The sequence below is a fragment of the Lissotriton vulgaris genome, chromosome 5, assembly GCF_964263255.1.
Source record: "Lissotriton vulgaris chromosome 5, aLisVul1.2, whole genome shotgun sequence".
NCBI classification, from domain to species: Eukaryota; Metazoa; Chordata; class Amphibia; order Caudata; family Salamandridae; genus Lissotriton; species Lissotriton vulgaris.
The window spans coordinates 497293406-497314731 of record NC_141693.1 but is presented as its reverse complement, the minus strand read 5'-3'; the positions used below and the strand labels follow the sequence as shown (position 1 = coordinate 497314731).

At 38.1% G+C, this 21326-nt stretch overlaps 1 protein-coding gene across 1 annotated transcript in view; it reads right to left on the bottom strand.

Moving 5' to 3' along the window:
• The window catches only part of PCDH15 (protocadherin related 15), a 2701201-nt gene that overhangs the window by 1749895 nt on the left and 929980 nt on the right, over window positions 1-21326 (bottom strand). The window contains exon 8 of the mRNA XM_086921939.1: window positions 12715-12885. Coding sequence (XP_086778065.1) covers window positions 12715-12885 — 171 coding nt within the window. The remainder of the gene's footprint in view (window positions 1-12714; window positions 12886-21326) is intronic.

The window sequence follows — 21326 nt, the reverse complement described above, 5'->3', positions numbered from 1 at the left end:
TTTGCCCAGATGACTCAATTATATTACTCCTTCCCTAATTCATTGTGAGCAATCTAGCTTTGTTAAAGTGTGATTTATCACAGATAATTATAGAACATTCTTGAATGTAATCCATGGCACCATCAAATCTCTTGATCACATTGCCACAATAAGATTGGATGCACAGAAATCTTTTATTAGAATTAAAGTGGACTTTCTCTTCAGGGCTCTGCAAGAGCATAGGTTTGGTTAAAACAATTCTAAACATTTTTCAAATATTATATAGTTTCCATGAAACTTTGGTCTTTGTTAATGACATCCATTCCTCGGACCTCATTTATAAAAAGTGACGAATCGCTGCGTGAAAACAGCGATGCGTCACTTTTCACTGCGCACTCCTTGCGACACCAATGATGCGTCATATTTAATGTATGACGCATCATGTCGCAAGGACTTACAGATACGTCAGTATTTCTGATGCATCTGTAAGCGCAAAAGTGACACATTGCTGGAGTGTGTCACAAAAGTGACGCAGCTCCAGCAATGCGTCCTTTCACATGGGGAAGCCCCATGTGAAAGGGCTTGCGTCAGTCTTACGCCTGCTGTGAGGCAGGCACAAGATTTTGACGCAACAGCGTCCTAAAAGTGACGCAGTGAAATCTCATAGATTTCACTGCGTCACTATTACGAGGCTTTTTGCGGGGGAACGCCCCCTCTGCATACATTATACCTGACGCAGGTATAATGTGGCACAGGGTTTTAAAAAGTGACGCATCTACCTAGATGCGTCACTTTTTAAATATGGCGCAACAAGGTGCATGTTTTACGCCGCTGATGCGTCACAAAAAGTGACGCAAAAGCAACGCAAAACTGACGCAAGGCCTCATAAATGAGGCCCCTCATATTTTCCACTGATGTGACATATCAGACGGGGTTTTTCTTTATCACCTTTATTATTCATTTTGCACTTTTTGGAAAAAAAACGTACCTCCTCGATATATACTGGGTATAAATATAAAGGTTTTGAGATCAAATTTACGGCAAAAGCAGATGATATATGTCAAATCCAGATGCTACCATCCTACTAGATATTCTTAACTCCTATTCCTTGGTTTCCAGTTACTAGTTAAATATTTAAAAATCGGAAGTAATGCTATGTTTTTACATACAGGGCTTGTGTGGAAGTCTGCAAAATTGAAATGCCTCTGTATTTTATGCTCCAATTTTGTCTCAGCATTACCCTGGCAGAGATTAAGCACAAAAGTAAGACCCTTTTTGGGAAATGGTCACCATTTTTTTTCTCTCTCGGTAAGGCCATCGACGCTATAAAAATGATGATTTTACCCATTGTTAATTTTGTCTTATCAATGCTTCCTGTTAAACTTCAGCAAGAATTTTATAAGGCTATCAACACTAGTTTACTTAAATTCTTGTGGAATGCAAAAAAATCTTTGGTTAAATTGCAGCAACCCAGCCAACTAGATGGTGTTAATTTCCCAAGCTTTCAAAACTATCATTCAGCTTTTAAACTTAAACAAGTTTGGACATTTATGTTTGATGACCCCTCATCCTCTCTCAACACTTGGCAAGTACTTGAATATACATTAATCATCCCTTCACATTCAAAGAATATTCTTACATATTTTTTTTCTTTTGTTCTCATTTGCCACCTTGGTTTTGTTTTTATGATGAAGTCCAGAGGTATACAAGCGGAAGGCTATCTCAGTTTATTAATAACTGGCAGGGCCTAACTTGACAATCGATACTCGTCCCTCAGCTCCTCCAGCTTAAACCATCTGTAATCACCAAACAAAAACCAATAGAAAGGTGGAGAATGTTGCCACAATGGTGTCTTGTCCCGGATTGGGTCTTGGTGGCGTAATCATTGAACCCGGGGGAAAAAAAATAAAACCCGGACACTCAATGAGCCCAATTTAACAATTGCCATAATGCTCTTTTGTTTGAATTACCAACAGGTGAATACATTATATAGAACATTTAATGGATGGTACTCATTTTTGTACTTTTGAAGCATTACAGCGCAAATTTCATCTTCCACATAATTATTGTGAGCAAAGTAACCTTTTAAATAATGCAGTCAAATACACATTGCCAATCTCTTCTGCATCTGAATTGCCTCTCTCAACCTCTCCATCCTCTCCATGCAATTCACAAAATCACCCAAACGGTTGTTTTATTGATCGTATTGCCATAGCGTTTAAAGTTATTACATCTAACTGGAAATTGCTAATGATATTTTGTTCCCCAAATGTCGGAATTTGCTATGTTATATTCATAGGCTGGGCCAGTTCTACTTCTGTTCAGTTATTCATCAAAATAGATTTGTTGTGGTTGCCTTTCACCTCTTTTCTTTTAAAACATGCTTGTTTGAATTCTGACACTATAAATATCTTTCAGTCTCCTTCTTCCATATGATACACTATTTTCCGTATCTCTTACTTTCTTCTCCTCTTCATTTAGTTTTTTTACATTTTCTCCTGCATTACCCTTTTGTTTTCCCTGCCTCTCTCATTGTATACAAGGTTTCTAAAATATGCCTTTTCTCTTTTTTTCAAACCTATTTATCATACTCCTTCATTGTGACTATTTATGGGTGCACTGAGTTCCATACATTTTGCTAATATATTATGGCATTGTCATATAACTTATAACGAGTATTTTTTAGTATTCAATTTGTTTTGTAACGCCCTAGAATCATCTGTCAACTGGTGTAGTGAGATGGTTGGTTACCCTGATTGGTGATTTCCCTATGCCAATGTTTTTTGTTGAGAGATGCAACTCTTTTATAGCCCACCTGGCATATCCTGGTACCAGTTAGCATCCCCATGGTGTCTCATGAGTATAGTGCCATCAAATGTCCAGCCTGAGTGCAGAAAGAAGTACACTGAATCACACTGCCTAACTGAACCATGATCCACCACCTGGCTGGCATGAAACTGGTCCTATACAGAAAACTCATAAAAGGTCTGTGTTTATCTACTATGTTTCTTTGTAGTTTTGGGCTTTAATATCTGTTTCTTCAAGAGTGAGATCACAGTTTCCCACCCTTTAGTCCATTAGTAAATCTATTCCCAACCGCTGTGGGTATCCATTGACCCAAATGTGCTAGAAATGCTTGAATTCCTAGCTCATGAGATATCCATCTATCAATGTTGCAGCAAACACTGAGATACATGATTTCTCTGTGCAATATCACCTGATTTATATTCAGTGCTGCTGTTATTTTTCTTGTGATCCTCTACAGCATATTAAAGATTACTATTTTAAAGGATGAATTGTGATCTCCATTGTATTACAAGTAGGGTAGCCCTTCTGATCTGTAAATTACACAAAAATATATAGTGTGTAAATTAGATATCCTGTGTTGCCATTATATTTCTACTGTTATTTTATTGCTTTAATTGATTTTTGTCTGTTACATAGTGTGCATGAGATCATCACTTTATACTAAGCTCCTTGCAGGAGCTTACCTATCAAGCAAGCACTCCAATTATGACTGTCTGTTGTTACCCTACTAATGGGCTAGGTGACCAATTTTCCTTGCTTACATTAAGGTCCAAGTCATGCTTGCTAAGCCACTGACTCATGCATCAAAGAAGTCCCTCACACATTCATTGTCATGACACAAGGTCTGATTGTGTGGCATCTTATGTCTAATTTAAAACCATGCAGCATAACTGGAGCTACAGCATCTGGTATAAGACCCCCCAAGGCTTTTAGATTGCCATTTACGTATAGGTAGAGTTACTGCATGCCACAAATTAACTGCCAAAGCCATCGGTGCTACTTGACATTGATTGCATGGTCATCTGAGTCAAGCTGAGAGCTAGCACCACCATGCTGATATTTCTAGTCCAACTAGCAGCTCTGTGAAACTGCTTGATGGAGCAACACCTAATGAGACCATCATTTCCTCATATCAAGTGCAAAGATTTGGAACTAACTCCCAAAGACCCAAAGACTGCAACTCAATCAGCTTTCATAATGCAAGGCATTAATCCCTCCTTTTCAAATTACTTCTTAGCTTGCAGACACTGACATATGCCCATTTTATGCTAGTTATGACTCCTCAGATCGAGCCATATTTCCAGCTAGTTACAAGGCCTTTTCACCGCAGGTTGTTAACAAAATTTTCCTTTAATTTAATACATTTTTTATTGGGCACGTATGAAGGATGGAGTAACCCTGCAGATACGGCCGTTTGTAATTGTGATCATAGCTCCATTCAAGACACAATGCATTTTACACTCTTCAGTGGTTATTTCTATGAAATTAGATTGAAATTTATTTTACCACTGTTTAGGGGAACAGGTTTGGCCCAGGCTAAGCCTGCTTTGCTTTATTTACAATTATTCGAAACCCCTTGGATTATTTTCAATATTGCTAGTTACATTGTAGCTGCTGTACATACTAGGAATCAAAGATGTTGATAAAAATGTAGCCCGCTGTCCACTGGTGTCCCTTCTAATCTTCCTCCCCATAAGCTCTATGCAATGCAATTGTTTTTATTCTGTATTGTACTATACTCCCTGAATTTTAAAAATTAAAAGCCCTATTTTTATGGTATGCAACTGTTTTAACGATATTAATTTGAAGTGTAATGTACGAATTGTGTGATTGCTATGTACCTTTTATGGTTTTAATTAATCGATTAAAGTGGTTTTGACTTGACACTGACATATGCCGAATTATTATTACTGTTCCTGTTCATAATCAAGAACCAAGGTTACAGCTCCTTGTTATCTGTTATGTCTAAAATGCTATGCCAAGCGGCTTGGTTCCCACTATATAAACAGATTCAATTAATACATAATGCGTATATTAACGTCTTGAGGGTGCCCTTAGGTTCCTCCTATGTTTTTTATAGAGATTAGACCAACACTTAAAGTTGGAAGAAGCAGCTCAATAAACTTTGAATTCTGAATATCTCCATCAGAAAAAACAAGCGCCCAGGAGATATTTCCCAAAAAAGACTACCAGCTGCCAGAGAAGTGTGCTTTTAAAAAAAAATCTGTAGAACAGAAGTTTGCATCAAATTCAGCCATAGTGCAGTGGTGGGCACCATGATTTAATGTTGGTACTGACTGTAGTGTTGAAACAGATTGTGAACAGATATCATTAGTCGTCCTAGAATGACACAGAATGTGCCAGGAACTTAGCATGTAGGTGATTGCGTGTGAATCCAATCACCTTTATGTTATTGTAGGCATGGTAAATTAGTTTTTCTACATACAATTACAAGTCTCATAATTTCAATTCAGATAGTTTGCAGGGGTCTTAAATTAGGATCCTTCTGGAAAGCTCCACACAATTTAAGCAGATAAACACATTGCTGCTGTCAGCGTTTGCAGGCAACTTGTGGGTACGCTTGCTCTGTTGCTCCAACCTCATATATCAAATACAGAGTTCTATGAAGTGTGATATTATGTGCTAGTTTTGGCTCCTCACCAATTTCTAGACTGTAACATTTGTGCGAGAAGCTGAAGACCCTGCTGTTGCAGTAAGTGCTCCGAAAGTCAGCCTCACACTCAAGCTAGGGCACCAAAATACCAGATGATAGCATGCTACAAAACTACAAGTAACATAGCATAACATAACACACCAATTGACCACACACCCCATTGTATTATGAGCTCACATTTTGACACCGGAAATGCATCTCTGCACCTTAGTGCATAGCCTTAGAAATTTTGGTCCTGTGATAGTCAGTTGGAAAAGCATTGTACTTCTGCCTTGTAGACTTATCTAAACACTAAAAGCCAGATTCACAATGAAAAGTTGCAAATGTATACCCATACACATATGACTAAGAACTGGCATTGATCTACCATCTTTAGAAAGTCACCAAACATAAAAGCAGGGGTTTATATCTTCCTTTCGACCTTTGAAAAGAACTAACCCCAAGCCTGTGGCTAATGTAAAGCGCTGAACATACCCAGAGAGAGGTTTCTTAATGCTCAAGATCTGATATGTTGGCATTTGCACAAACATACAAGGCAAAACCACACCTTGATTTGCACACTTCCCACCCCTTGCATAAGATTTAATACAATGTTTTATAGAGTGCCGATGGAGCAGAATTATGAGGGTGTAAAATGAGCCATGTCTGTATGTTCACTAAATCATGATTTAGAGCTGTGTGAAGGTGGTCTGTTGTTCATGCCTATTCTTTTATTCGTTTTAAAGGATGCTTACTGCTGCATCTATTGTTGAAACATAATGAGTAACAGGTGTTAACACTGGTACAAACTCTTTAGCAGCAAAGTGCTGAATCTTGAAAGCCTTGTTAAAGTCTATAATGAGTTGAACTAACCTCTGACCTTTCAGGTTATCCAGGTCTCATAGTGACAAGGAGAACCAGCTAAAATATCATAACATTTTTGCAGGCAGTTGAAGAAACAGCCCCTGCGTATCATTTTTTCTATTCAGGTAATAAAGGAACAGGGTGTGGGACTGCATTAGATTAATAGTATATCAATGGCACTCTCTCCATCAAGTAGCAATGTTCCAATTCTAAACTACCTATTCTAAAATCTGTCTTCTCATGGGTGCAGTGTGGTTTACCACATCGCTACTGAGGTGGAAGCTCCTTAGACATATTCTTTGTGTACATGATATTTCTTTGTGGCCATAGGTCTCACATTGGAGAACACCACTAACATTTCTGTCCTACCTCAAGGGCTCATGGGAAATTAATGGAGTATAGCATCTGGGGCCTGATGTAGGTCACCAAATACCGGTCGGTAACGGGCGAATTCGGCCGTTACCGACCGGTATTTGGTGATTGAGATGTAGGGGGCTATATTTTACAGAATCGGTAAATTTACCGATTAGGTAAATTTACCGATTCTGTAAAATACCGAATCGGTAATTTTACCGATTCGGAAAATTCCTGATGTAGGTAGCACTGATTCCAGTGCTACAGGCCTTTCAGATTCGGTATTTTACCACCCAATCCAATTGGGTGGTAAAATACCGAATCCAGGTGTGCATGCACATGTGTGCATGCACACCTATGCCATGTGACTGACAGACATGCCCTTAGGGCATGTCTGTGTGCCACATGGCACACATGCCTGTATTTTATTTTACCACTTCTTAAATACCGATTCGTTATCATTCGGTATTTAAGAAGTGGTAAAATAAAATTACCTACATCGGGCCCTTGGTACCTTATATATTGTGTATTTCTACTTGAATAATGAAAAGTATGGCATGGGCAGCAAGCCAACTGGCTGTAGGAAAAACATATTTTTGAACAGTGATGTGGGCTACAGGTCTGCTTTCAATACTTCAACTAAATTCAGATAATTATTATTTTTAGTATAAGTAGTGTACCATGAAATGTAGGCTTCTTGATGCTAAGACACAATCTTTGAAATATTTAACTTTTGGGAGCATCATGTGCTCAGGCCCTTCTACTGAATGCCATTTTTCAAACTCTTTCCTCCTTGCAAATGTTATCTTTGTTGCACAGTTGCACATAATATGTTCAGGCAGCTATAGAAGGGCATGGGCTCTGTATCCAAGCTGTATGTGTGTGGCCTTTGCCTCACATCAGACACATCAACCAAAATACCTGCCTCAGATAATATGCACAAAAGGAAAGTCTGTGGGAAAACTGGAGATGATTATCTGTATAGTGTTGGTAAATAATTATGTGAATAGTTACCAGCTTGACATGAAGGAATAGTATTTAGACTAGCATGTAACTGTTCAGAGCAGTTATTTTGGTTAAAGGGTTGCTCAACTTTGAGTGATAGACACTTACTTTGTGAAATGTTTAACCCGTTGGGAAAATCAATACATTTAAAGTACAGAGTTGGTTGGAATACACTTGCCTTTTAAATTATTTATAAGTAACCACATACTGAATAATCCGTCATGTCACAACTGAAGAGAGAATCTGAGTTAACAACCCATAATTAAGAAATCTGGCACTGCCAGCACATCAGATACAATGACTGAGCACAGGGACAATTGTGATCATGCAACCATCCCTTAAATTTGGCTTTGTCCTAATGACAAGATGTTGATGCAAAGTTAAGTTTTTCAATTCAGCAGAAAAGCACAACACAAATGGAAGTGAATAGGAATGGAGAAGAGGAAATATGAAAGGACACAATAGGTAGAAAACTACTCTGAGAAAAGACACCAGAATTGAACAGTTGGAGGTAAGACCCATTGTTTTGTTTTTATCAAAATGTGAACTGAGACTGAACTTGATGTTTCTTTAAAGGTTCTTTAAAGGGGGCTACCATTTGTCACTACCAATTTTGTATTATAGAAACTGACTCAACTTTTTAGTTGTATGGCATGTTACAAATAAACTAGTCTATCTGCAGACTTATGTAGCAGTTCTTGTTGGGGAGCTAATTGACACTACAATAATGAACAATCATATTTTAATACATAATGTGCGTTTGTCATTGTGCGAGTGGAAGGAGGTGCATCCACCCTTTAAGAGTAAGAAATTGATTTGGTCCTATGAAAATTGAACCTCTGAATACTTGAAATAATAAGTTGAAATATATTATGTGATGTAAAATGTACTAAATATATTAAAATCATTTTACTGACAAATTGGAATTGGTTGTGATAAATGATAACTTGATGTATGATGAAATGTCTGCCACCAATGAAATGAAAGAGAATGTTATACAGTCCTATCTGGTATTCTGGCTATGTCTGAACTCAAAATAATTATATAACCACTAAGCTGATTAATAGATGGTTACTGAATACGTCAATTGATTTTTTTTCATTTCATAACCGTGATATATGTAGTTCTCAACACATATGGCACCCATCTTCCAGAAAAACTGCATTTTTTAGGGAACTTCCTTGGATCTAATATATTTTCTTAATTATGACATTGAGAATGTTTTTAACAAACAACAGTATTCCATGAAAAGCAATCAAATAATACCGAATGGTCTTCTTATGGAATCCTGCTGCTAATCTGTTACCTTAGTTGGAAAAAGCATTAATACTTTTATTTCATGTACTAAAGTTGTAAAACGTATTCATTCATTCTACAAACAAGTTTGTAAGGTTTACCTAATCATAGGTTGGTGACTGGTTGTAAAGAGATAAGGGGAACAAGGTTGTCTGGCCTCACTTGTTGGAGCATTGTCAGCCCTCCTTTGGAGCTTGAGTGGGCCTTTAGGGCTGGGCAGCTCCTGATAGAGCTATACTCGGTTGATAACTCATTGCTGTTCAGGAAGAGACATAAAACTTGGCTCTTTGTGCAAATCTAACAGCAACCCACACGACCTCTCTGTGTTTAAACCGAGTTACTCTTGGGAGTAGCTATGCGCATATAAATTCCCTATTATACCATACCATATAATGAACCTACAGCCTTTTCAATCTTCATCTGCAGTTTTGCCAGTTGTGGATCTGCATGCTGTAAAAGTGGAACTGGTGTTTCCAGTCCTGGTAATTCCATATCCAGAGACACCAGATATGTTTTATTGAGGGCCTCAGAAGTGAGTATTATTTGTTATGCACACAGGGACTGGTAAATTGAATCATTCTAAAGTAGAAAATAGTTAAACCACACACAATGGTTGCAAAACATGTTTCATTTTGGGTAACATTCATGGTTATGGTTCAGAATTTGAGTAATTAATTCAGAAAGAGCTTTAGATGTTCAACTTAATTTGCCTAAACATTTAAGAACAACACGATGTTGTCCACATTTAGTTTAATTTTACATCCCACTTAGAAATATGGCCTTCTTGTATAGAATTTTCCTAAATTGAAACAATAAGTAAGAATCTGAATTGGCAAACAATTGAGTGAAGAGATGACTATATTAATCCCAAATTAACTTAGTTAACAGGGAGTAAAATAGACAACAAGAGCTCTGAGTTTTACCAATTCAAAAGCTTTTCATAGTATTAAGGAAAACTATAACAGTTGGTACCCACTCTGTTTCAGTTAATGTGCATTTGTACAATAATGCCTCTCTCATAGGAAATCATAGGAAATCAATCTCTTCCCTACCTAATGATTCATGACAAGCCATGGACAAGTGTTCTTACATAATATTTACATTGTCCTTGCTGTCTACAATTTTTATTGACCTTGAAAATATATTCTACTTTGTGGGTTTATTGAGATTTCGCAGATTTTTCAACATTGCACTGCAGGACAAACACCGACCCTCTCTAGTTGTTGGTGTTTGCCCTACGGTGATTGCTGTTTTTTATAGGGGTGCTACCCCATGCCACCCCTGTCCTTCCCACTTTGCCAACAGGCCTTTTGCTACCTACAACTGCAGCATTGTTTAATTAAGATTTGCAGTGCAGATAGTGAAATGTCTGTCACATAATTATTCAATCAATCAGGGAAATGTAAGCGCGCTACTCACTCAAGAGGGTCTCAAGCTGCTGGGGGGTGATCTGTTAGCCAAAGAGCCAGGTCTTGAGAGTCTTCCTGAAGGTGTTCAGGGAGGGAGCACATCTGATGTTTGCCGGTCGCTCATTCCAGGTCTTGGCTGCAGTGTGGGAGAAGGATCCTCCACCTGCTCTGGCTCTGTGGATGTGCGGGATTTCGGCCAGTGCGAGGTTGGAAGAGTGGAGGTTTCTTTTGGGTACATGGAAGTTGATTCTGTGGTTGAGGTATTTGAGTCAGTTGTTGTGTAGTCATTTGTAGGCATGTGTGAGGGTTTTTTAAAGTGACTCTTTTCTCCACGGAGAGCCAGTGGAGACTTTGTAGGTGCTGGCTGATGAGTTCAAGTCGACGGATGCTATGGACGAGTCTGGCGGCGGTGTTCTGTGTTGTCTGGAGTTTGCGAAGTAGGGACTTGTTGATACTGGAATAGAGTGTGTTTGCATAGTTCAGTCTGCTGGTGATGAATGATTGGGTGAGGGTCTTCCTTGACTCAGGGGGGATCCACTTGAAGGTCTTGCGGCAGATGCAGATGGTGTTGAAGCAGCTGGAGGTGACAGCATTGACTTAACACAAGGCCGGCAAACCTACTTAGCATACTAATTAGGGTGTCCGTATGAAATGTCTCAGAGTATTTACTATTCATACCACCTATCTGATATATTACCTTCAACCGCAGAACAAGGGAATGGGTGAGACTGCTACCTTGTCTTAATGCTTGGAGGTTTTTGATGTCATAAAAGGTCTCTCACGTTTGGTAGAGTGAAAGAAGAACTGGTGTTGTAATTCTACGTGGAGATATCCAAATTCAGTTTGCATGATAAAACATCATTACGTTTGTTGGGATCTCAATAAAGTATAATACAAAACAAAAACACCTCTCAATAGCAGGAGAATTTGTAATGAAGATTTTAGGTTTTGGTCTGTAATGTATTGCACAATTGTGTTCAATTACCATTATGATTTGTTTTCTGGGCTATTGTTCAATGAAGTGCTGTAACAAAAAGCATTTTATGATTTCATGCCTTTTTCATTGTATATCCAAAGCATTTCATAATCATAAAAAGGATATATTCTAATTATTCACAGTTCAATGCTAGTAGATTTTTAGCATCCAGGACCCAACTTTGCTATCCAACCATTCAAACAGTACTACAAATCCTGAAAAATATGCTGCCTCATCAGCCAGCAAAGATTTTCTTCATTGTGCAGAAATATGGCTAGCAGTCATAACCCCCTAACATTGCCCTACCAGTGCAACTACTTACAACTGCAAAGGATCAACAACCACTGCAATGAAAAGAGATTGCCCATGTGCTAAGCAAAACCATTATGATTTAAGTAAGACTCATTAAGCAAAACAAGACATGATTTAAGTAAGACTCATCAAGCAAAACAAGACATTATCCACTCTTTTGGGGAAGGGCCTCATTACAAGTGCCCCCTAGCACACCAAGCTGCTGGTATCTGGAATTACTGGCAGCATCTAAGATTACAAATTAAATAGGAAAACACACTGTCAATACTTTACCCTATACATTTTCACAGGTAAATGTTTCCAAAATCGTTCATGGATCAAATGAGTAGAAAGGGTGAGGGAAACTCGCAGGAATCCGTTTTGAAATATCAATGTATGCAATTATTTCTCATTACAGTCTTTAGAGATTTTAAACAGGTGAAATCCTTGCACATCAGAATCACTGATCCCTCTGGTATTGAAAATTCATGTGTACAGATATTTTGTCCTGGTTACTGAGCCTCTGTTAACTGTTTTTAATAGCTAAACAGAGGAAAATCAATATCATGCATCAGATATTATTTGGGTTTTGATTTCTCTTGATTACTGACTGGAGAATGAGTTGGAAAAAAACAATTAATTGAGCTGAAAATTATAATGTTAAGCTCCATTTCTAAAGATTACTGGCATTTATATGTTTAAGAGATAAACATCTTCCACTCATTGTAATCACTTGAAATGTATGTAATAATTAGGTGCAACATGCATGTCTATATTTGTATAATCCATGCTCTAAATAATACTTTATTTTTAGGTTGTTTTGGCTTTATATACATCAGTAGACAGTGTCCTATGATATTCCCATAGTGCTTAAATATGTTTAATGCTTCACGTTCTATAGTTATTTAACTATATACATATGTTGGACATCCATTGTGCATATGCAATCACCACTTTCATCAATAACCTTTATACAGCATGCAAATTGTTTTAGAAAAAACGGGTTGGGAGAAAAATTAGGATGAAAACATATAGTACGGCTAAATACATATATATATATGTATCAGGAGAACACTTACAGGGACACTGAGTTCAGGTATAATGGCACTGTAGGTAAGAGGTCGACAGTCGCGAGTGTTATTCACAAGCACACAAGGTAGGAACATTGGTCCAAGATCATCACCATCAAGCACATCAACTGTGAGAGTGGCTGTACTTGTTCTTCTTTCATTTGGATTCTGTGCGCGATCCTGGGAAAAAGACAATTTACAAAGTAATTTTTCATAGACATTTTTTAATTAACTCCAAAACTGTGTCACAATACATTTGTAAAGATTTTACCTGAAATTAGAAGTTTTAAAGGAAATGAAAATTGTTAGTTTGGGAATCTGACTACCTATATATTTCACAAAAATATCGGTTTTACTTATGCTATACTAGGATTATTTCTGTACAACTATTCAAGCTTTTGTGATGCTTTTGATCACAAGATTCCAATTTCCACCATCAGTTTGTGAGTTTAAATAATCTTTCATAGCTTTTCCTCATTACTTTTGAATGCCAATTATTGACAAGAATGTGGTGTATGTTTGAATGTGCAAAAGGATTATGGCAAAATGGTACACATATCCAGTTTCTGTATACCACCCACAGTGAATATTGCTAACATAGGGCATCCTGACAACACCCGTTTTCACAGTATACATAACAATTTTCTGCTCAAACCAAGACTGCTACACTGTTGGCGTAAGTCTTAGGAAAACAGTTAAATATGCAAGATATATGTGGCCCAATATTCAAGGTCTACCCAAGAAAATGGATAATAAAATATATACATGGCTAGTTAGAATGTTATCGATACAATCTCTTTCCAGCAAATTTTAGTAACTTTCTCAACTTCATCTAAATGAGGGCCTGATTACAAGTTTCGGCGGCGCTGGAGCAGATGGCACAACAACGCTCTACTCCGCTCGAGGACCGCCAAAACTCACTGCTTCCAACCTGCCAGATTACAAATAATTTTATGGTCTGGTGGGTGGGCGGTGTGGCGGTCCCATGGCAGTGCTGTTTAAAGGCTGATTGTGAGCCTTAAACAGCACTGACACAGGACCACCACTGCATGTTCCTGATCAGAAAGGAGTGCACCATGTCATCCGTTCCTTCCTGTGCAGGAACTGGGGGTGCAAATCTATAGGGGGGACACAACATGTGCCCCCTACATGAACACCCATGCACAGGGGTAAGAAGGGGCCCTTTACTCATCAGCAGCAGTTACATAGAGGAAGAACCTCCATGAAACTGCTGGCGGTGAGGAAAGTCATAATATGATTGGTGGTGCCTCAGGGTAAGCATCCCTCAGATTGCCAAGGGACCCACTGGGAAATGTGGTTCCTGTCGGTTACGGCAGTGCAATGGCGGTCTAACCGCCAAAGTCCTATTAAGGCAGTCAGACCCCCGGTGCGGCGGTAGCTGGACCACCACCACAGCACCATCTTGAGTGTGACTCATAATCAGGGCCAACACGACAATATGAATGATTGTACACCAGACATTCTTGCAGCATTGCTCCTCACATAAAGTAATAACTATGTAATGCAGTTTAGTTATAGCAGCATTTCATGCTCAGTAATATTCACAGTAACCAATCATAAAGTACTGCTGTGCATTGCTTTCCATAAAATAATATTTCCTTTTAGCTCTTTGAAGTGGTAAGGTTCTCTGACAAAATATCAAAACCAGAAATATTGTGGACCACAAATATTGTGTAAAAAATACCTAACCCAAAAATATTGTTATCCTATACTTATGATGTAATGCTAAAAAAAGGTGAAAAAAATATTGTTGTCACTAATATCATTGTCAAAAAAATTGTTTTATATATATATATATGTATATATATATATATATATATATCAAACAAGTGCAACCTCCTAGGCTCCGACCACAGCGACCCAGGAAATCACGCGGATCCAGTAATCATTTAAAGCACAGATTTTATTTATAAGCTGAACCAAGCAATCTGACGCGTTTCGGGCTTCCGCCCTTGCTCACAGACAATCAGAGTTGGAAATGCTTACGTTTTAAATACTAACTGCTAAACAGTGAAAAAGTGCATTTTTTTCTTTTTTTCATCATACACCTCGTGGTAATAGAAAGCGAGGACAAACTACTTGCAATGCATGGCGTAGTCTGTTTTCCAAACATTTTGAAATAACAACAGTCGGAAATAAAGTTCATAAACTGGTTTAAATCCACGTTTTCAATTGACAATATTGAAACCCATGATATAAAAGTTAAAAAATGTAAGAGAAGCTTTTGAGCGGCTTAAAATGCATATACCCCAAAAAAATTTTTGTATATAAAATATACAAGGCCCTCGCCTGCATTAGGTATTGATAGTGCAAAAAATGCGTAATAAAGTGCAAAGTGCATCGTATAAAAAGTTGTTAATGTTGTAATAGATGCAGTAAAAAATCAGCAGTAATACTATTGATTTTGTGCAAAATAAGCTTCAATGTAAACATTATAATGTTGCATCTATATCTATCAAAGTGCAAATCAGCGCAATATGTAAACATACGACTGTAGCAGCATAGTTAGAAGGCCAGGGCTATTTGGTATAAAAATCAAGGGGATATCATTGTCATTAATCAGATTGTTGAGAAAGCAATTAATCAGGAAATACAGAAAAAGCATATTGTCTATGTCCTCAAATGATAAGTGTACCCAAAAATTGATACAAATACAACCATAGTGAATCACCGTGAAACCATATGTACAAATGATACGTGCAAAAACCCAACAAGGAGACATAATATTAATCACATGGGGGAGGGCGGCAGCCAAACGAACCCTACTACCCAAAGTAATACAGAACGAAGTGGACAAAGCAAGGCTTGATTTACAAGAACACATGTAGATCCTCCGTGTTATTCAGGCTATTAGGAGATCTACTGTCTAGCTCAAGAATGAAATGAGATTCCATTCTTCTCAGCATCCTGACCCTATCTCCGCCCCTTCTGGGCTTTTCAATTGCAGAGATAACAAAATAAGATAGGCACTCCAGATTATTATTGTGTATTGCCTTGAAGTGCCTAGCAACAGGATAGGCTGGGTCGTTGTTAACGATGGCACGTAAATGCTGGAGGATCCTAACGTGTACAGGTTGTCGTGTGCTACCGACATACCTAAGTGCACATGTGCAAGTTAAAACATAAATGGCAAACTCAGTTTTACAGTTGTATTGACCCCTGATCTGAATTGGGTCTGGACTGAACGGCGTGTAGTATTGCCTAGTACTTTTGCCAAATTTACAAGCCCTGCATGAGGTGCAGCGTATAAAACCTAATCTTGTTTTCATCCATTCCTGCTTTTTTCTAAGTTCAGGAAATTCATGGCAAATGTGAGACCTGAGTGAGGGACCTTTCCTAAAGGTGACAATAGGAGCTTCTGCCAGATGTGGTTTTTTACAGGGTCTGTAGTAAGGACTGGCCATCTTTTGGACAAAATGGATTTTATTTGCCTGGCCTGTCTGCTATATGGCGTTAGGAACCTGGGGTTCGTGGTGCTGTCATCCGAAGTACAAGATGTATCAGCAGTGCTGGTAGTCTCAAGCAGGGAAGCACGAGATCTACTCTTGGCTTTTTCCATTGCTGTAAGCACTGATTCACGGTAACCCCTAGCACGGAACCTAGCTAATGCTTCATTGGTGCAAGATTCCAAGTCAGAGTCTGTACTGCAGATTCTCTTAATTCTTAAGAGTTCACCCAGAGGAATATTGTCTACCACATGGCTCGGATGTGCACTGCTAGCGTGCAAGATACTGTTGCCAGCAGTACTTTTCCGATGTAGCTTGGTTGTAAGCTGGCAATTGCGGATAAGGATTTTAACATCCAAAAATTCCGCCTCACAATCACTGATGGAACTAGTGAATTTAAGGTTTTCATTATTAGTATTGATGGAATCAATGAACAGTTGTGCGCTGTTCCTGTCACCTTGCCATAACAAAAAACGTCATCAATATAACGAAGCCAAAGCAAAACATGATCAGAAAAGGCTTGGGCGTGTTGCCGCCTGAGGACCTGCTCCTCCCACCAACCCACGTGCAAGCACGCGTAGCTGGGAGAAAAACAGGCCCCCATCGCGACCCCATGCTTCTGTAGATACAAATCACTCCCAAAAAGAAAGAAATTATTATTAAGACACCATAATGTAAGCTCAATCAATACTTTGTTATGTTGGTAACAATTCATGGGCCTTTTTCCGAGGAAAAAATCTAGTGCTTTTATGCCCGACATGTGCTCTATGCTCGTGTAGAGCGATTCAATGTCCAAAGTAATCATGAGCATTCCATCATTCCACTAGGTATTCTGAATTTTAGCCAGAAAATCGCCTGTGTCTCTTACATATGTTGGTAAATCCTGGACCAGATCTTGCAGGAAATAATCAATGTATTCTGTGACGTGTTCAGCCACTCCTGCAATGGCCGAAATGATCGGTCGGCCAGGTACTGGTCTAAATAATTTGTGTATTTTAGGGAGTAAATAAAGTTTGGGCAAAACAGGGAACTCAACATGGAGGAACTCAAATTCTTGTGATGAAATCATGCCTTCCCTTTTATACTTAAAAAGTAGTTTTTTAAGTGATTCTTTGGAAGATTCAAAGTGTCTCATGTTGGTAGTGGAATAGCAAGTACCATCACTGAGCTGTCGCTTTGCTTCCTTGATGTAGTCTTCCTGGGGCCAGATGACCACATTACCCCCCTTGTCGGCCGTGGTTACTATAATGTTATGGTCATTGCCCAATTTTTTAACCAAAGCATGGTAATCAGTTTCCTGTTTGCTTCTGTAACGCTTTTTGTGCCTTATCCGATGATGCAAATGCTTAAGGTCTTCGACTACCACGTCCTGAAATACATCAATAGAGTCTCTGGGCATGGTAGGATTGAATTTAGACGCTTGTTTAAAAGGACTGATGTTAGCTCCAATTTGGGGAATGTCGGCTGCTCTCAATTCATCCTGTGTGGATGCAAAATCGCTGGTAAGTGCCGCATTACCCAAAAGATTCAAAACTGTAAGTGCTGTTCGAGTGTCACTGGCCGGAAGTATGGGCACATTTGAAAGAACATTGGTAGTAGCTCCAATTCCCTGTGGTGTCTTGTTATTCAGACCTTCCTTAATTTCAAAGAATTTTTTGAGCTTCCATTTTCTTATGTACATGTAAACATCTATGCGAGTCTTGGCATAGTTGAAGTCAGTAGCTGGGCAGTATGAAAGACCAAGGCTTAAGAGTTGTTTTTCAGCCATGGTAAGGTCAACGGAAGATAGGTTGATTATAGTGTTGTCACTCACTTGTTTTTGCGCCAATATTGCCGCTTTGGTTTTTTGGGCGTTTTTGTGCTTTTTCCGGCGCTGGCCCCGTCTCCTGTTGTTCCTGGCACGCTTTGCTGCTGCTGCTGCTGCTGCCCCTTTGTCTGCTGTTTGTTCCGGGGCCTTAGTGACTGCAGTCTTTCGTTGGATAAAAAATCCACTTCTTCCCCTAAATCCAAGATGACCGAACTTGCTTCCCAAGTGCCGCAGGCATCATATATATGTATATATATCTATATGTATATATATATATATATATATATATATATATATATATATATATATATATATATATATATATATATATATATATATATATATATATAGATAGATCAAAAAGTAGCAGTAATATAATAAACATTAAATATAATTAATTCAAAAATATTTATACATAATATAATTATTTCCCAATATAAAACACATGCGCATATATAAAAAAATGTTTATTTACATATATCTAATTAAAAATATTATTAAACTAATACATTTCAAGGCAAATTATAAATCTATATACTTGAGGTGGCCGAAACGCATCATGGACATTAGATAATAAATAATATATTTTGCACCTCAACATCTTGGAGTCTGTGCCCACTTTGTGGTGATGGGAATTGAGAATTGTTGAAGTTCTGGGACTGTTTCTTTTATATATATGGGCTTGATAATTCGGCCTTGTTATTTCCCATAGAAGCCCATGTTAACACCAGAACACAGGCTTCGATGGGAATTAACAAGGGCCTATTATCAAGCCCATTATCACTGCTTTATCAGCAGTTTCCTGCCGATAAAATCGGCGATAATGTATCACCTTTTGTTGATAATATGCTCCTTCATTTCTATGATAGTATGTAAAACTTTCCTTTTTTTTGTGTAGCAGTTGTACTCTACGCATGCGCAGCCTCATTTCGAAGCACACGTTTTTTTCTTTTTCTTCAAGTTCAACAAGCAAACCTTTTGTTATTTCAGGTAGTAAATTTGTCGCTTTCTTTTCCCGGGTCGTGTGTGTCATCCGCTGCTGTACTTTTGTAATATATTAATAATCATATTTTTTCTATATTTATCTGAAAGGTGGTGCTGAGGCGCCAAACGTTGATTACGTACTCCGTCCACAGCAATTTTAGTAGTGTTTACAGTTATTTTGATTATATCTGTTGCTTAGAACTTAGTAGTTTTAAATGCTAGTCTTGAATATCTTACTATAGTATTTCAACATCATTTTTATTGTGGACCGTCATACCCCTCTCCCACAAAATAAAGTCTGTTTTATTCATACGGGGGCAATTTTTTAGCATAATATGGGCTTCTAAAGTGCCCCGAGCACTGGGGAACGGCACTCCTCTGGTTTTATTTTGAAGTATGCGGGGGGGTTATGGTCCTACTCCCCACAGTCTCGGGGAGCGGCACGCCTCAGGTGTTTTCTAAAAAGAAATATGTTTTGAGCTGTCTCTCTCTCTCTCCCCGTACACGATACAGGGAACGCCACCTTTCTAGGACAGTAATATGTAAAATGACCTTCCATCTCCGGGTACCTGCATTGTCTGGGGTTTTTTATTAAGGTTGAGAGGGTGGGCTTCATAATACATCCTTGTTAATTCCCATAGAAGCCTATGTTCTGGTTTTAACATTGGCTTCTATGGGAAATATCAAGGCCGTATTATCAAGCTTATATCACCGTTTTATCGGCAGTTTCCTGCCAATAAAACAGCGATAATTTTAACACCGGTCCTTGATAATATGCACCTAAGTTTACTGGTCTAAAAAAAGAGCAATGGGCCATATTATCAACAAAAGGCGATACATTATCGCCGCTTTTATTGGCAGGAAACTGCCGATAAAGCGGCGATAATGGTCTTGATAATACGGCCTTGTTATTTTCCGTAGAAGCCCATGTTAACACCAGAACTTAGGCTTCTATGGGAATTAACAAGGGCCTATTATCAAGCCCATTATCGCCGCTTTATTGGCAGTTTCCTGCCGATTAAAGCGACGAGAATGTATCGCCTTTTGTTGATAATATGCCCCTTTATTTCTATGATAGTATGTAAAACTTTCCTTTTTTTTGTGTAGCAGTTGTACTCTACGCATGTGCAGCCTCGTTTCGAAGCCCACGTTTTTTTCTTTTTCTTCAAGTTCAACAAGCAAACCTTTCTGTATTTCAGGTAGTAAATTTGTCGCTTTATTTTTCCAGGTCGTGTGTGTCATCTGCTGCTGTACTTTGGTAATAATCATATTTTTCTATATTTATTTGAAAGGTAGTGCCGAGGTGATAAAAGTTGATTACGTACTCCGTCCACCGCCATTTTAGTAATTTTTCACTGTTATTTTTATTATATCTGTTACTTAGAACTCAGTAGTTTTCAATCCTAGTCTTGAATACCTTACTATAGTATTTCAACATTATTTTTATTGTGGCCCGTCATACCCCTCCCCCACAAAATAAAAGAAATATGCAGTTTTTTAAATTAACTTTTATTGAATCAATAAACTGAATATAGAGAGATAGATAGATAGTAGATAGATAGATAGATACATACATACATAGATACATAATAGATAAATAGAACAATACCAAACCCGTCTGGCAGTTTATCTACAATGACGCCTTCGTCAAAACCTGCATGCAGCCCCCGTGAATAAAATTATTGAAATGTACTCTACCTGTTGTGGCTCTTCCATAAGGGGCACCTTTTTTGACTGGATATCTATCTATCTATCTATCTATCTATCTATCTATCTATCTATCTATCTATCTATCTATCTATCTATCTATATATTCACTGAAAAACCATAGGTTTCATACATATTATAGTTAGCTGGACATTTCACTCAAACAAATCCATTGAAATTCCCCGTTAAAGTTAGTTCAGCTAACTGTAACTTGCGCGCCTGCAATGCATTGCTGATGACGTCACATATTACATCACTCATTAAATGGTCCGTGACATCACTGATGACATCACTGATGACATCTCAAATGACATCACTGATGACATCACTGATGACATCATCCAGTGAATGTGTGTCTTTCTGAAAAATAAATATTTTTTATATATGTATATTTAAAGGTCGACAGAAGAATAAATGGGTAAATAAGTGTCTAAATGGATGTTGTTTTTGTAAAATTGATTTTATAACTGAATTATTAATTATATCTTAGTGAATACATGTATTAGAGAGTAATGTTTAAATATTTAGATATCTCTATCGTTGTCTCACTTTGTGTATAAGTGGCTGCATGGGTTGGTGAGTAGGTACATGAATGTCTATATGGGTTATTAGTTGGTGTTTTGAGTATCAGAATGACTGACTGTATGGCTTGGTAA